Source organism: Cyclopterus lumpus, chromosome 1 (genome assembly GCF_009769545.1).
Source record: "Cyclopterus lumpus isolate fCycLum1 chromosome 1, fCycLum1.pri, whole genome shotgun sequence".
Taxonomy (NCBI): Eukaryota; Metazoa; Chordata; class Actinopteri; order Perciformes; family Cyclopteridae; genus Cyclopterus; species Cyclopterus lumpus.
The window spans coordinates 9,120,143-9,137,654 of record NC_046966.1 but is presented as its reverse complement, the minus strand read 5'-3'; the positions used below and the strand labels follow the sequence as shown (position 1 = coordinate 9,137,654).

The window sequence follows — 17,512 nt, the reverse complement described above, 5'->3', positions numbered from 1 at the left end:
TTTTTTTGTCTTTCTTCCTCCATGTTTTTCAAAAGTAATATCAGGTTTGAGTAATAATATTGCAAGATCAGAGGAAGTAAAGCTATGTGACAGCAACTTTAATAGTCAGATTGTTGGAACTTTTACGACATCTTAACAACACACTTTTTAGATGGTTCAGGTCGATGTTGTAGGAACACATGTCCTTCATCTTCAGAGCACATAACTACATAAATGTCCGCTTTTTGTAATTAGACCAAATTTTGGTGGAAAGGCCCTTTTTTAATGTGTGGCTGCCGGCTCTTTCTCCGACCTGAATCTCACCCGCTCACACCCCTGCTATAGCATCTCCGTACATTTACTTGACTGCCTAATGCGCAACGAGCAAAACCTTTATGACAGATCATCACTTTTCTTCTCTTCCTTCTTTAATGTCAGCAAAGGGATCTGGGTCCACGGATTGAGCAGATGTTGGAAGCAAAGTGTTTGGTTCGGTTGTCTCTTGACTGGATGAGCAGATGCAGACGCGACTACCTCTCTGTGAGTCTTCATTGCGAACCACAGTGACCAAGATCCAGTCTGAGGCGGTTCTACCTGTGCACACAGCTGTGTGTTGGCAGCAGGAACTTGGATTTGGACTAACAGTTCAACCACAGTTTTGTTTTACTAAGCATCCTTCTGTTTTATTTTGGTCATATGCCTTTACTCAGTATTATTTGGCAAATAAAGAGGGAATAATTGTGTGCTTGGTTGTAAATGACAAACTTAATGCCGCCCCATTGTAAGACATCCTGAAACCAACTAGCTGGAGAGTGCTACTTTGCAAATGAGTGAAAATGACCATGTTTGGTGATGTTCTGTATGTACATACATCTTTTTAACTGTAATAAACCGATACATATTTACACATTTATCATGTGTTACTCTCTTATGTTTCAGTTTCACAAACAAATATTGGTATTATATCATGCTTTGTAGTTTTAAAACAACACAAAGTTACACAAGTACCAATACTATTTGGACCGATTTAAAATTAGTGAAGTCAATGTATATAATCTTTTTTTTTTACTTTAAGATCTGATCAATTATGAATTGGTCTTTGGTATTTTCCTTGTTAGAACTTACAGTAACATTCAGGGCTTGCTGACTTTACATTTCCATCACAGAAAAACAAGAAACTGGATTTATTGTTGTGATTCATTATCATGGTTATAAAAACATAATTCAGATAATACACATAGAACAACTCCTAAGTCATAACTGTCCTGTCTGCATTGTATATGCAACATGTTTCCCATATACCTACACAACCCGTGGTTAAAATTAGATGGTTGATTTGCATGTCATACACCCAACATCACAAAGGTCCCCAAGATCCTTTTTATGGGTGCTGTTCCACTTCTCTTTCACAATCGCCCAATCAATCAGTCAATAATCCTGTTCCTGTCATTGATTCAGCTTTCCATTGTTATTTTACACATATGGAATACAGGATATGTAATTAAAGAAAGTGCAATGAGCAATGGGATACAGGCATAGTTCAGATCAGCGTTGTATTATTTATTCCTGTTTCCTGAGGCCCGAGCTGTGTGTCTCTGCTCTCAGTCAACACCGCCCCCTGCTGGTGAAGTATTATAGTAGTATAGTATGATATTATTATCTTAATATTACCAGAGCCGCCTGCATTTCTCTAATACTGAGTTTTTGTCCGCCACAGGAGTAGGAAGAGTATAACACCACCATCTGAAAGTCCTTTCTGTCTATCGTCCTGCTTCGTTTCACTGAACTGGGTGCAGCTGCGGATGAATCCCTCCACCTGTGTGTCTGGGCCATATGGCCAAAGGGGCTCCAAATGACCTGTCAACGCCAAAGTAGGTACTTTAAAATAGAGCCCGAGTGCTCTGACCTCCGATTATTCTTCATCCTCTAAATTGTCATGCCTCTTTAAACATGCGTTTCCCACGGCGGCGTCATCCTCCTAAAACGGGGATGCTCTTGCAGGAGACGACAGGTGTCACTGTATCCTTTCGCTTAGTCTGCACCCTCATGCGTCAACGAGCGCCACGACAAACAGCTGTTTACCCAAAAACAGTCGGAGTCAGTCCAGTGGCTGCAACGGTCGATGTTATTTTACCAGCACGGAAAGACGAGATTATCAGGCTGATATGGAGCACTGAGGTGAGCGCTTTGAATATTCACTCACAGTGTTAAAGCACTCTCACACGTTTCCCAGATTGTCATCATTGGACAACTGACTATCAGATAATCCACGAAGGTATTTTTTTTTTCCCAAAAGAGGGAATTTCTGTCCATTACCAATGAGAAAGGCCAGGTCAATGGGGGAGAACGGGGTCTGTTTCTGCAGGAACAGCTGTGAGTGATGTTGCTCAGTCCAGTGATGCTCAGGTGCACGTCACACACCGCCAATGGGAAATAATATTATAAGTCTGAAAAATTGAGGTAATGCTTGAGTTTTACAGGTTAGGTTAGATAATTTCCGAAAATGTTTCCAGGAAGTTGACAAGAAAGACACATTAACACTTTTTTCAAAATTGTTATATTTGTTTTTTCCTTGATTGTTTTACACAGAAGCTACTGTAACTTCTCTTAGACCAATGTATGTCGAAAAAAGGGGAAGTGTGTCAAACACTTTATAAATATAAAAGTATTTGTATAGTATGTTATAAAAAAAGTCATAGTGTGTAGGGGTGGGGGATACACACAAAGGCCAAGTAGAGATACTAATTATATAACTATGTCCCGGTTTTATAAAAATAAGAATTGAAGATATATCTTATGTGGGCCGGTTTGATCTTTAAGAGTCTCACCTGGAGGGTTGCTGCCAGCATACAACAGTCCAGCCATACCGACAAAAAAGAGCCTTAAGTTAGCAGCATTGGACCATTTTGAATATAGAATATGACATAATAATGTCACATTACAATGTCATACTATACTATGTCACAGAAAACTCCTAAATGCATAAAATGTCATACAAATATCATAAACAAAGTTATTGTGTAGTATAAATAATCATGTAAAATAGTTTGCCATAAACATTTTACAAAAATTGCCATTGGATAGCATAAAAATCACATTATAGTTTGTAAAAAGCTATTTCATAATAATGAACGTCCCAAAAGGGTAATATAAAATGTCATATCATAAAAACATGTCATGCCATTAAAATCATTTAAAAAAAAATCATAATATAGTTTGCAATAAAGAATCGTCTCCCCCGTGAGCCGTGGACAGGATAAGCGATACAGTTAATGGAATGGACGGATATGGCCTCTACAGGTTCTGGAGTTGAGCAGCTGTAAGCAACTGTAAGCTAGTGGGTGCCGGGACATGAAACATGTTGTCTGTGTCATAGAAATGTCATAAGAAAAGTCACAGCATAATATGCCATAAGAAGTCAAAATAATATAACGTGTGCCTAAAAAAAATGTAATCGAAAAGGCATAGTATTGTTCTTCCTGGGGTTATTGTTATAGTTTGTTTCCTGTTTTAGTTTGAAAGACTCCTGACTCCCCTCTTGTTCCTTGTCAACCCGGCTGCCACCTGTCCCTCGTTATCTCCCTCCTTTCCTTGTGTGCGGAGGCCCAGTCTCAATCTCCACCCTCACGGACTCACAGACTTTGAGGTGCGCTCTCGCAAAGTCTGTGAGGGTTCAGGGTTTTAAGGCCTTTGGGGGGACATTGGGATGGGGCCCTAGTCTCTTCGTTCCTCCTGTCTGTTGTCAGTTGGTTTTCGGCATCATTGTTGTTTGGAGTTTTGTGCAACCGTTATGCCAATTACCAACCTGATGCCTTTAATTAATAAGCCTTTTATTTAATATATCATTGAACTGTACCTGCCTGCCCTCTCCATTTGAGTCCATCTGGCTTCCTCAAACTTGAGAGAATGAACTGACAAAATATGTTTCTAGCAGAGCAACAACTTATTTTTTCTCAAAAGGTTTTTGAATTTGATCGATTTGTGGCCATCTCATTGCCACCATCCCCCCTTAGCGTACTTTGCTCCCGGAGGAGATTATGGCACAGCGGCAGCACTTCAAGGAGAAGCCGAGAGTGAGTCGCTTTGTTTCCCAGCTGGATGTCGTATGAGAAGCTTCCTGCAAACCACTCGACCCTCCTTGTCCGCGAGCCACCAACCTGTCTCCCAGTCAGCTGACCTCCAGCCCACCAACAACCAGAAAGTAAACTCTTCTGCTTGCAAGCATCTAGTTTGCTAGCCTGTCAGCCTCAAGCCTCAAGGTTTGGCGATCCGACACCTGTTCCTGGCTTCCAGGCGGCGGTCAGGCCGACACCCGTTCTTGCTAAGCTGCAGCAACCGTGGGCCAGTTCTGCCCGGCTCCCGGGCCGCTTGCCTCGGGTTCCCTTCTCTGCCTTTCCCCCAGACCATCCACCTGGGGTCTCAGGCTTCACATATAGTATGTCATAACTAATTAAAAAAAACATAATGAAAAATAATATTGTAAGTGTCATAACAAATGTCATATAAACTGTGCCACAAAAAACGTGCAACATAAACGTCTGCAGTAGAGCTTTGAAAATGTATTGGACCATGACGGGGCAAAGATTTGTGAAAGAGTGGCAGCATTTAAACGGCACTAAATTGATTCAACGTCATGACAAAACCAGAGTGCATTCTGATCCAGTGGACACACCACTAAGTCGTGTACACCATGTGCAGATGTCAAAGGGTACACCACAGCCTCCCACTCAGGAATTTCCCCCTCCAAGTAACCCTCCCAGAGTGATTTTAAATTTTCCAGAGAAGACCACAAACAGGGCATTAATTAGTATGACAGAGTCAGAGCTTTTGTGGTAAGAAGGGGCTTCAGTTCCAGGAAGACGCTGGGAGTTTGGAAAAGGATAAATCCCCTGATGGATGAAATTTGAAGAAATGTTTTCTTTTGGTTGATTTGCTAAAATGATGGGAAATAACAATCAGTGGACTCCACCTTTCAAAGGGATGGGAATTACTTTTTAATTTAGTATTTGCATGTTCTGTACTTTTTGCAGTGTTTTGTATTTGCGATTATAATTTAGAGCAACTTTGGTATCACTCTAAAACTAAAACCTATCATGGCTGACACTGATATTAGTTGTGATAAAACAGAACCTGTTCATGAGTTGTATGAATAAGTGGCCTCTAGCGGTGAGGGTGCAGATTGCATCCGACTCAATAACCCTCCGCTCACCGTCAGTATTTCATTTAATTTCTTGATAAAATAGCATACACAAATTGTGAAAAGAAAAGAAAAACAAGAAACCCGGGCCTGTCAAGTTCACCATGCCTGTTAGCATCACCGCTAGGCTAATTTGACCATTTAACAGCCAGTAACCAATCAGAGGGTAGAGTAGGGGCGGGTCTACCCACAAGGTAGACACGCCCGCACATGGGCAGAATGGATGGAGCAGCTGGCAGCGATTTGGCGCTGATACTCACCCTTCCTTTTCCAAGCGTGTCGGAGAACACAAGAAGCAGGGAGCGTAAAAAGGGGAAAGGCTCTCGCTAGAGCCAGTGTTTGTTCTGCAACATGGCCGACTTGGTGACGATAACACGCTCCCTAGATATAAACGGCTCACTGAAAGGTTACAAAACAAAAGGCTTCTTAGTTTCAGTTGATTATACAATAATACAAAAAGAAGTAACTATTATATTGTGTTTGTACGCACGTTTTACATTCTCCATTTTATAAGAACTAATACAAAAATGACAACATATTGTCTCACATACTGCTGGTTTATTTCATATTTATTTAACCAACAAAACCAACCAAAGAAAAGAAACTTAAATGTACTTGTTGTATGTCTGCTGCCATCACTGACGCCTTACGCATGCAGAGAAAGTAAACATTAAAAAACTATTTAATTTTGACAGCTAAATATCACCCAGTGAAGCAGCACTGGGCAAATAATGTGAAGCGTCAGAAAATGTTAAATATTTGCCTTCTTAAAATGGTCTTCAATTGTTACACTGACTTAAACAAAAAAACCATAATCTACAGCTATTTGTACAGAGAAGACACACATTGCTTTAGAAATGCATTCATAATAATGAAATCTATATTGTAAACAAAAAGGTTACGATTGAGGCCGGCTCCTCTTGGTCTGTTCAATGACAATGTTGTCTCAACTGCACTCTTAAAGCAGTTTTAAGGAAATAGATTGGCAAAAGCACACAGTGGGAAGATCCAAATTCCCCAAACAGGCTCCATAGTAAAGTGTGGATGAATAATATCACTGCTCCCAAGTCAGATCTGTAAACACCAAAGTACCTGATCAAATCTTCATCTAAGGTCTGAGAATCCGTCTGAGGTCTTCTCCTGACAAAGTTTCCCTCCTGTGTTGTATATGAAGTGTAAAAAAAGGCGAATAAATAAATAAAGAGCCTCTCTTGATATCCACGTGGTGTGGCTCTGGCTGCTGCTTAGCAACTGAGCACCTGCACTGCAAAAAATATCTGTCCCAACAGATCCTGTAGTTTACTCTTTCATTATGGTCTATTTTTATTAGCAGTTTTATTGTTTTCAGCTCAGTTTCAGAAATACCATATAATAATATAGTTTCAGAAACAATCAAGTACTGACATCTCAGTGTAAAAAAACAAACAAAGACAGATTCCAGCACATTTTGGCAGAGATTTTTTTATTAAATTAAAGGCGAGGGTGTACATTATTATTGATTATCATAAATACACCTCTCTACTTTAATCCTCTCTCAAATCTCAAATAAAAACCCTTCATTCTTCCTGTGTCCTGTGAGCAATACCTTTTAATTCATGTTTTAAATATTTGTTTGAATGTGCCTGCACTGTTTTGGTTATGTTTTTGTATTTTATTTTGTATTTTTAATTTGTATTATATTAATTCTACTTGGTTTCGATTATGTTTTACCTCATGTAAATACACTTGCCTCGATCCTGTACTTAGTTCTCCATTAGTTATTTATGTACGTGGTCTGTAGCCATTACAGAAGTATATGCACTGGGAGGAACACAAGAACAGAAACACTTTAGGACATGTTAACACACATTCAGAGTTGAACGGCATGTTGTGGCACGTGTGTTAGTTCAACACCTGCATCCGCATGTGGCCTTTATGTATGTCCACGTGTGTGTGTGTGTGTGTGTGTGTGCATGTTATTGTTTTTTCTTGATTTCATTTTTGTATGGTGTTTTCCTCACTGCAACCCCTTCACTGCTTTACAAGCGCACTATTGGCGTTGTGTGTCTGTGGCGTCACATGCTGATAGACCCACATGTCAACACGCACAGTGACCCGCGGTGTGCGGGACACTTTTTGCAGCGTGCGGGTTATAAAGAGAGGGAGTGGCGCACTGGTGAACACTGAGGAGAGAGTGTCCGCACGCAGACAACAGCACGGCAGCGCCCGGGATAACATGATTAGCGCTCCATTAGGTCCGCGACTGAGCACCGCTTGATGCGGCACAGGGACCATTGTGTCGGGAGAGAGAGGACACGCTGGGGGGTGGGGGAGACTTCACGGCTGATCCGCTCCATGGATCCTATTTGCTTCCTATTGATCTGTTTAAAGAAGTTACATACTGACAGCTTTTTTTCATGCCGGCGCGTCTCTGGCACCAGAGAGGTTGTGTCACCGCTTTCTGGCTCAGGTAATATCATTTCGCACTTTATATGTCCTTTAAAATATTCAGGGGAAAAAAGAGCTGATATGCTGCTTGAGCTATAATTATAGTTGTATTAATGCAAAGTGTGTCATAATTGATTGAAAAGTGTAAATAGCGTTGAAGCTATCTGATTTTCCCTCTTGTTGCCTCATATTTTCAGATGAATTGACAGCCTTATTAATGATAAGAGCTTCCCCTTAAGGAGATTGTACATGATGAAAGAGAAAAATCCGGGAAAGCCTCAGAGGACTGATTCGGTTCCTTCCCTTCACTGCCCTGCTGGGAGTTACTAGCTCTGCCGTTCCAGGTGATGATATTTGTTAACCTCAGGGGAACTCACATAGGAAGTGGGCCAATCTACTCCAATGGGGTTTGACAACGAGACCAACCAGACTCTTCCAGACGTGGCCCCATACAGCCTCCGGGTCTCCCTGCCGCTCACTGTGCTGGTGGGAATCATGATCTCGCTGACAGTGTTTGGCAACGTGCTCGTGGTCATAGCTGTGTTTACAAGCCGGGCTCTGAGGGCTCCGCAAAACTTATTCTTAGTGTCTTTGGCGTCGGCAGACATTTTGGTTGCTACCCTCGTGATGCCCTTTTCCTTGGCCAATGAGCTTATGGGATACTGGTACTTTGGCGAGGTGTGGTGTGAGATATATCTGGCACTTGATGTTCTTCTCTGCACCGCCTCCATCGCCCATCTTTGTGCCATCAGCTTAGACCGCTACTGGTCCATCACACAGGCCATCGAGTACAACCTGAAGAGGACGCCGCGGCGCATCAAGTGCATCATCTTCATCGTGTGGGTCATTGCGGCAGTTATCTCCTTCCCGCCTCTCATCACCATGGAGAAAGAAAACAGCGAGGAGGAGCCTGTGTGTAAGATCAATAATGATAAATGGTACGTCATTTCTTCGTGCATCGGCTCCTTCTTCCTCCCCTGTGTCATCATGGTCCTGGTTTACGTGCGGATCTACCAGATCGCCAAGAAGAGGACGCGGGTGCCACCGGGAGACCGGAAGCGGAAGGAGAGGCCGAAGACGGCGACGGTTGCTGCCGCCAACCAGAAGGAGAACGGCGTGGGTGCAGGTGACACTGAGGAGCGCCTGTGCCACGAGAATCTGAATGGGGAACGGGACATCGAGCTGAAGGAGGGAGTGGGAGGAGAAGGAGGAGCCGATGAGGAGAAAGATGAGGTCAACGGGGACCTTGAAGAGTCATCCTCCTCTGACCACAAAGTGAACAATCCCTGCTCCATCAAAAAGAAAGTGGCCAAGGGGAAAACCAAAGTGAGCCAAATCAAACCGGGGGATGATGGCGTCCAGAAGAGGACATCAAGCACCAAGGGCAGCCGCTGGAAGGGTCGACAGAATCGGGAGAAACGCTTCACCTTCGTCCTGGCCGTGGTCATTGGCGTGTTTGTCATCTGCTGGTTTCCTTTTTTCTTTACGTACATGCTGATGACGCTGTGCGAGTCCTGCCTGGTGCCCGACACCCTATTCAAGTTCTTCTTCTGGTTTGGCTATTGCAACAGTGCGCTGAACCCCATCATTTACACCATCTTCAACAATGACTTCAGGAGGTCATTCAAAAAGATACTGTACAGGAGGGACACTAGAAGATATGTATGATGGACTTGATCTTCATGTACATACCTTTTTTTTTTTTTTACTATATTGTACATCAAATATAAAATACATAGACCATTGCGCATGGGTCGATGGCTTGTACGCTCTCGGTGTCACTGCTTGAAAAGGTTTTCCCAGGATGAGCTTTACGTGCAGCATCTTTTCAAAACATCCAACACAACCATCACAGAGAGAGTCTAGAACAGATCACACAACCACAGTGAACCCATGCTTTTTTAAAATTGTTATTATTATTTTTATAAATGAAACACACATAGTGAAGTCATGCTAGGTGTTGTACTTAAAGACAAACATGTTGTTGAAAATTGACCTGTCTGAATATTTGTCTATTCTTTCGATGTTACGGATACAGTATTGCCATTTTGTATAATATGATGATAATGATGGTGCCGATGGTTAGGATGACAATGACAATTACGATGATGACAATGTTGATGACGATAAAGATGATGATGTTGATGATGATGATGATGATGATGGTGATGATTATGATGCAGTTGGGGAAGAAAGCTGGCTCTTTAAAGAATAAAACCAATTTCCTGAACTGGTCTCAAGGCTCAACAGCAATTTAAAGCATCAATTTGAGTTATCTTATTGTACTGAGTGGTCACACACAGACTTCATGATCATAACAATATGTGCATTCCATCACGTGCACACACACACACACACACACACACACACACACACACACACACACACACACACACACACACGCTATAAAGACAAGGACATGCGGAAAGGCAGCAGTAGAGTCTGTTATAGAACATTCCCAAAATGCCGACCTGTTTTAACTGTGATCCATGGGAAGGTGTGAACACCTTTGGACCCATGAGTCCTCTTGCGCACTGAGAGGTTGGTTGAATCTGACCTTTGCAAGAGATTAACAAGGAGCTCAGTTTTTACCGTGATGGGCCCCGAATGGAATTCGCACAAATGTTCTTCGGTTCTCAGATTAATGTTGGAGTTCTTTAATCTGAGATGTCAGATTCCCAAAATTGAATTCCATGTTTTACCTTTTTTAATTTTACAAGTGTATGTTTGCTTCGGCTCTCGGAGGCAGTTTCCAAATTAATTGCGAATGATACATACAGTTGCAATGCGAGGCATGGGCAGTGGAGAAGTAACGGTTCATTTGCTGCTTTGTGTTACCACGGTATGCTTCGTTAAGAAGACACGGAGCCTGTCAAACCAGAACCTGATCGACTGCTCTCTCTCTCTCTCCCCTCGCTCTCTCTTGTTCTCTCTCTTTCCTTCTCTCTCTCCATCTCTCTCTCCCTCTCTTGCTCTCTCTCATCTATCTCTTGTTATCTCTCTCTCTTTCCTTACCCCCCCCCCCTCTCTCTCTATCTCTTGTTCTCTCTCTCCTTCTCTCTCTTGCTCTCTCTCTCTCTTGCTCTCTCCCTCTCTTGCTCTCTCTCTCCCCTCTCTGCTCTCTGCTCAAGTCTAGAAGAATGGGTGAATAAAACAAAAGAGCGACTATCATCTGTGCGTGAATACAGAGAGTGCAGCTTCTCCCAGCGGAGGGAGTGTAAGTAAATGCGTTCCTTTTGACAGCGAGGAAGGCAGGTGAACAGCGCCGTCCTCAGAAAGCTGAATGGTTCTCCTGGGAATCTTTCTCTCAGTAATTCGTTCACTTTGTCCAACGTGGCCCGGTGTGTGTTCGTATTCAGCTGGCAGAGTGTTTCCCAGCATGCTCACAACATGTGTAAGTGTTTGAGTCTGTAAGAAAGAAAGAGGGAGTGTGTGAGAATGTGCATGTGTATTTGCAGTGCATATAAACAGACGAGGTGAGCTCCCACTGGACAGACACGCTTGCAGTTGTGCCGACGCTCCGCGTCCAGTGTTGTGGAAGATCTTGTGGGGGAAAAAGAATATCCTTGATTACTTACTCTAAACATTAGGAGCTCCCAGAGCCCTAATGTCCCCCAAAATATATTTTTTATCTTAACAAGTTAATTATCTTGTGCACACAACATAACTTGTATATGTTATATTCATTACTATAGTTAAGTGTCAGTTATTACAAATTAGTGGGATAATGTTTTCGATACAATGCTTCAATACAATAAAATACAGCATCAGATATGTAAAAACAATTCAGGGTATATTACTCCTGTTTACATGTTTGATTGGCATCTCGTTAGTTTAAAGACGAGAAAAGCATCTGCAAATTGTTTACAACTGCAAAAAACATAATTAAAAAAATGTACTTTTGTACTTTCATAATTATCTTGTGGGACAAGATAGAAGTCTGATATTCTGATATGTGAAACATCCCCATTCAAAAAAGAGCAAATTCATTCCGGAGTAAAAGCCTTGAAGCATTTTTTTCACACCTGGATTCTTTAGTCAAATTAAATTTGATTATGGTTCATTTTTGTTTGGGCAAGTGCGAAACAGACCAACAACCACTGAGACCCTTGACTGGAGCATCTTGTTTGTGGTGGGAATGTGATCTGACCCAACTACCAGGTGTACTCTGCAAGTTTGGGCTAAACTATTCCTGTAACCAGGTGTGCTTTGCTTTCTGGGTAATAGCAGCTAGCTGGGGAATGAACGCAGGTCTCACCTGGTCCTGCTTTTAAGTGCATTTAGCATTCTGCTGGGTCTTTTTCCCAGATTATTACCGTGGAGTGAAATCCAACTCCACGGTTTTTGCAAGTTAAATTGATTGTAATGTTTTGCTCACAGAAATATACACTCATCCAAAACACAAGACCTTCTTCCTGTATTTTTTTTTACTGCATTATTGTGTGCCCAGGTGCATCTGAACAATCTCACGTGATTTGTAGTGATGCATTTCTCTCTGTGTAAAAAGAAACCTCACCAAGCCGGAAAACACTTGAGTGGAATGAAATCAAGACAGAAAGAATGAAAATACAGATTAAATAGAGAAAGAATGACCGACAAGCAAAAAAGGTCAAGCAGAAAAGGTCAGAGAAAAGAAATGTAAAAAATAGTTTTACGATAATACATTTATTTTTAAAAAAGAACTTTGATCCAGTGCCATGGGAAATCCTGCTTGCTGCGGCAGTGGTGGCATTAACAGTCAGTCGGCATCAAAGGAGGAGGAGGAGGAAAGAGTCTGGGCAGATGAGCAGAACAAGAGCCGACTGCTGCTGCGGACCACCCAGCAGGTGATACATGTGGTGACTGTTAACAGAGCCAGCCACAAAGCAGCAGTACTGCCACTGCTGTGCCATTCAGGTGGCTTAAACTTATCTCCTATTTGTGTCTATTTTGTTAATGCATTGTTGGCTTTAATTGAGTGTAGCATATACCTACACTGTAAATCCTGTGTTGTTGAAAGACAGGTGAATTTATTCCTAGTTATTGTGCTGTTGGTTTTAAATGCTCCTTTACTGTAATGCCTTTTGAGACAGGGGAATGTCTTAGTTTATATGTTGGCGTTAATTGTGCCGAAGTACTATGTAAATCCTGTTACGTTACAGGTGAATTAGGGATGAGGCTGGTCCAAGCGAAAATTGCCTCGGTCAAAATGTGTTCCCAGTTTGACCCTGGCTGTGGCACGGGGATATGAGAGCAAAGAGAAAACTTCAAGCAAGTCTGAAGCCTCAGTTTGAATGGCTTTTGAATGGGGGACCAAATCAACAGACGAGGTCTGTTGATTTGGTCCCCCATCACATACATTTGAAAAAGGCTAAGAAGCGATCTCGCCCAGGCCTGTGTAGACAGGAGGAACAATTTCAAAGAATAAAAACTTTCCAAGTACATATGGGCATGTAAGTATTGCTTTAAGACGTACTTGAGAAAAATATAAACCAAAACTTAAAAAATGTGATGCAGCATAGGGAGGTGGGCTTTTAGTGAAAAATATGTTTGTGTCGTCTTTTCTTCCTTTTCCTCTCTGTACCTCACAAATCAACAAGCAGCAGTGATATCATTATCATGTGCTTGCTGACAGCCTGAAGAATCCAGCTGTTGAAGTCTCTCAACACACACACACACACACACACACACACACACACACTTAGCCTCTGGGAATAGGGGGCATGGATCATCAGGTTAGAGTGCACATCCGTCTCCAGAAGGCTCATCATGGCGTCTAAGTGCAGCTACCATTCAAAGAGACAGGGACAAAATGTCAGTGGCCGCAAAAATTATACAGGACAAACATTATTTTTTAGTTGGGGGGTGTGCGCGTTGTGTGGGGATGAAGTTGCATTTGACTTGGCTGCCTCGCATTTGAGATGAGAGTCTGTGTTTGCTTGTGTGCGTGTCTGTGTGTGTGCATGTAAATGTGGGAGGATGGGCGCGTTCGCTTTGTACACGTGGTGGCCGGGTGAAGAGGTTATGATGACGATGAGGCACCCACCTTTTTTTTTTTTTTTTACTGTGACATCCGCCTATTTGAGGTGGCTACGGTATACATTATTATTCCCAGTTAAACTGAGGACTCACTCTTTTTTTCTCATGCTACCATCACCATCACTTGGATGGTGATGGTAGCTCCTTACTCTTTAAAGTGTTTCAGAGGTATAATTTAAAACGGAGTCTCATTGACGACGGGGTTGATTAGCTGTCAGGTTTCTGGGTCTGATTGGACACACACAACTATGCCGGGCTGTGGATATTTCCCTGGGAAATAAGTTGTGTAGACAAATCTATTTTCCAGGAGCTTATTATGATCGAGAGCAATCAGCTCCCATCATTCCCCCGAGACCTCACAGCATTATGCGGCGTGATTATTAGACCTGCGAGGTAATTCGCTGGTGGTTGAAGGAAAGGAGACAGCACAGGGTTTGTGGTTCCACTACCAGAGCTGCAGGGGCTCTAATTTGTACCTGAATCATTGCTGTCCATATTTCTCCAAAATGTACACTTGAATATGAGCTCAGAAAAACTAAATAATGAAAATTGTTTTTAATTGGTTATTTTATCTTTAAAAGTAAATGCATTTTCCGTCACCTGTATTTGTCCCTTTATTTATCTGAAAAAAGTTTCACAAGAGAGCATTTAACAGAGGTGGAAGATTGAAAAAACAACCAACACATTGAGAGCCCCTGGCACACCGCGGCTCTGTAATTATGGCAGATAAAAGAGACAAGGAGTTGAGCCGTCCATTATTCAGGCTCTTTGTTCTGGAATTATGTCCCTCAATGAGTGGCGGACAGCAGAGAAGAATATCTGTTTGGTGACACAGGAGCAGCAAAGTCAGTGTGAGGCAGGCAGGGCAGTGGAAGTGGGTTGCTGTAGTGTGTGTGATGACTGTCTAGTGTGTACCGATGGACAGGCCAGTGGGCGTTTCAAGGAGATTATACCCGAGTACTCTGATGTTTCATCGCCGCAGCACTTAATGATGGTGAGTAAGATGGTCAGTGAGCTTGTTGGGAATTTGGCCAACTGATTATTTGGATGTTTATCTTTGGTTATTTCATACTGCAGCTCTACAGTTTATTGCTTCTCTGCCAGTTGGACTGTTTCAGTGTGTGTAGATTGGATTAGAACACTTGATTAATTTATTGATTTGAACTATGTTAAACATCTTTTAACACCTCAACTCATACAGACAACACACTATATAGACTTTATATTCACAATACACAACTAACACAAATGTACAACACCACAAAGCTGTACCAAAATGCTTGTGTGTGTGTTTGTGTGCTGATGTGGGACTGACTTGATCATGTGATCTTTTGACTGCGACGAGTCTTCATAATCACATGATCATTGCAAGACGGATTTATTGTGTTTTAATTATGTGAGAAGAACTCAGCATAACAGTGGTGCTTTATTGATGTTATTAATAGCTTATTCATACCTCTCTGCCCTGTCTGTATGTTACTGTTTGTGTGGCTGCTTTCCCAGCAGGTATCGGAGGTGGGCGTGGCCGAGGGTCACCGGCAGCGTGGACACACCTGAGCTCATCAGCAACGCTGGAAACAGAGGTTGTGCCAGTGCTCTCTTACAGAAACACTATTTGAGCTCAGCCGGCCCCTCGCTCCTCCTCGAGACACCCATTTGGTTTTTGGTTGACATTATGGTATGTTTTTCGACACCATACTACATTGCATACACACTTTCCGCTTATGCACCCACCTACACTGCTGAACCTACTTAATAACCTAGTTAATAAATAATTTGCTTGGTTGTGTGCAGCTCCCTCTTCTGTCATGGCCGTGCGGCACGGTTTGTGACACTTGTTTTACGCTTCTGCTGTCTGGTGCTTGCAGGTTATTTTGAATGGATTTCTCTTGTGGAATGGTAAAATTGTTTATCATTTGTGTTCGTTCACTAACGAATGCATAATATCCTGTGCAGCACAATAGATCAGAATATGCCATTTTAGAGGGGCTATACCTCCTTACAACGTATGGGAGTCTACTACAGTGCTTGTAATTTTCTAAGTAAATTCTTTACTATGAAAAAGTCATCACATTTCAAAGCCACTTTGGGAAATCACATCCATTATGGATCTAAAGGACAGGCTACTAAAAAATGCTAACTTTGGTTTGCCTAAACTGAACACACAGATACAACCTGACGAGGCCGTGGTGTTTTCTATCAAATAGATGCTCCATGCTTAACATCTCTTAAGTCCAGCTCACTCACTGTGTTGTATTTCACAAATTTTTGGTCCAAAAAAAAAATTGGGAAATCTAACTATTCTCTGTAGCATGAAATATTCATGAATAAATAAGCAATTCAACTTAAAGAGAAGTGATGTTTTTTTTATTTTAAAAAGCTATATCTGTTTTAGCACTTTGAGGTTTGATGCGATTTCAATGATGGTGGCGAAACACAACTTCCATTATATTCTGATTCAAAAGCTGCTTAAATGTGATGCATATATGTCATTACATCACTTTGCTCACACTTTAAACATGCAAGGAACGGCACAGAGAAACTACCATAAACAAGGACATCTCTCATGTGAAATAACCAACAGGGCTCTAACTTTGGCAACAAAACATTATATTATGGGCCTTTGAGATGTAGCCATGAAATACATCCAAAACCTAGCTTGTCATATTCATGTAATGTGTTTATGTAACTTTGTAAATGCTGTTCATTCTGTACACATGACATCTATTGCTTCTGTCCATCCGGGGAGAGGGATCCTCCTCTGTTGCTCTCCTGAAGGTTTCTTCCCTTTTTTCCCTGTGAAAGGTTATTTTTGGGGAGTTTTTCCTGATTCGATGTGAGGTCCTGGGACAGGAATGTCGTATGTGTACAGATTGTAATTTGTGATATTGGACTATACAAAATAAACTGAATTGAATTGAATTGTAGAACTATGAAGAGGCATTGAAAAACAGAATTTGTTAGGCGGAAAGAAAGTTGCCATAGGAACAATGATCAATTATGTTTCTCATTCATTGTAAATCTCCAGTTCATTGTAAATTATTATTGGGGTTGTACAAGTCGAATCATACATTTGTGTTGCATACATTTGTGTTGCATAGTTCTTAAACATCACAACACCTTTTACCCTTATACTTGCAATTTATGTCTAGACCAACGGTCCAGACACATTGGAAATCTTGTGCAGGGCTCTCCGAGTCAACAGTTTAGAAATAACACTATAATAAGAAAGAAAACATACAAAATATAAAAGAAAACACTGTAAAGAAGGTGGTAGTGTGTACAGAAAGGTGGTAATATGTACAATAACAAGAAAGGTGCTAATATGTACAGTTTTTAATAGTTTTAAATTACAGATAATAATAATATGTTTTAAATTACAGATAGTAATAATATGTCACATATTGCACATGATAAGTGTAGTGAGATAGTGTTGGGTTATTGTTGGCTCGGTAACACACCTCGACTCACAAGCATTAATAATTATGAATGGGATTATTAAGGCTACATGATGAGCATCAACAAGAGACGGACAAAAGAAAATTGTGGGCGGTAGGCCGAAACAAAGTTCTCAAATGTGTGAGCGTGACACATTTTACTGAGCTGTGTTGTCACCATGACAGCTCACAACAATCCACATTTCCTTTTTAACTATACAAATAACCACGGCAAACAGTTCAGAGTCCATTTTAACACTGGAGTAGCAGACAGTATAATTAAAACAGAGCAACAGAAAGACAATATTAGGTGAATAAAGTAGATTATACTGTTTGGCTCATCAGGTATGGTCATGACCATAAAAAAAGCCTTTTTGTGTTCAGGTATCAGTACATTTGTAGATGCCAAGTTTTTGTGGTTTGTTTGACTCCACATTCTTGTTCTTACTTTCAT

At 41.5% G+C, this 17,512-nt stretch overlaps 1 protein-coding gene across 1 annotated transcript; it reads left to right on the top strand.

Moving 5' to 3' along the window:
- Window positions 1–7,381: 7,381 nt before the first annotated feature.
- Window positions 7,382–9,796, top strand: adra2a (adrenoceptor alpha 2A). Its single transcript, XM_034537695.1, has 2 exons — window positions 7,382–7,625; window positions 7,801–9,796. Exon 2 carries the CDS (start codon window positions 8,006–8,008, stop codon window positions 9,269–9,271), a length of 1,266 nt encoding a protein of 421 aa, XP_034393586.1. The 5' UTR covers window positions 7,382–7,625; window positions 7,801–8,005; the 3' UTR covers window positions 9,272–9,796.
- Window positions 9,797–17,512: the final 7,716 nt, after the last annotated feature.

Excerpts from the sequence above, each read along its gene's own strand:
- adra2a (XM_034537695.1), top strand. The coding sequence starts at position 8,006 with ATGGGGTTTGACAACGAGACCAACCAGACTCTTCCAGACGTGGCCCCA.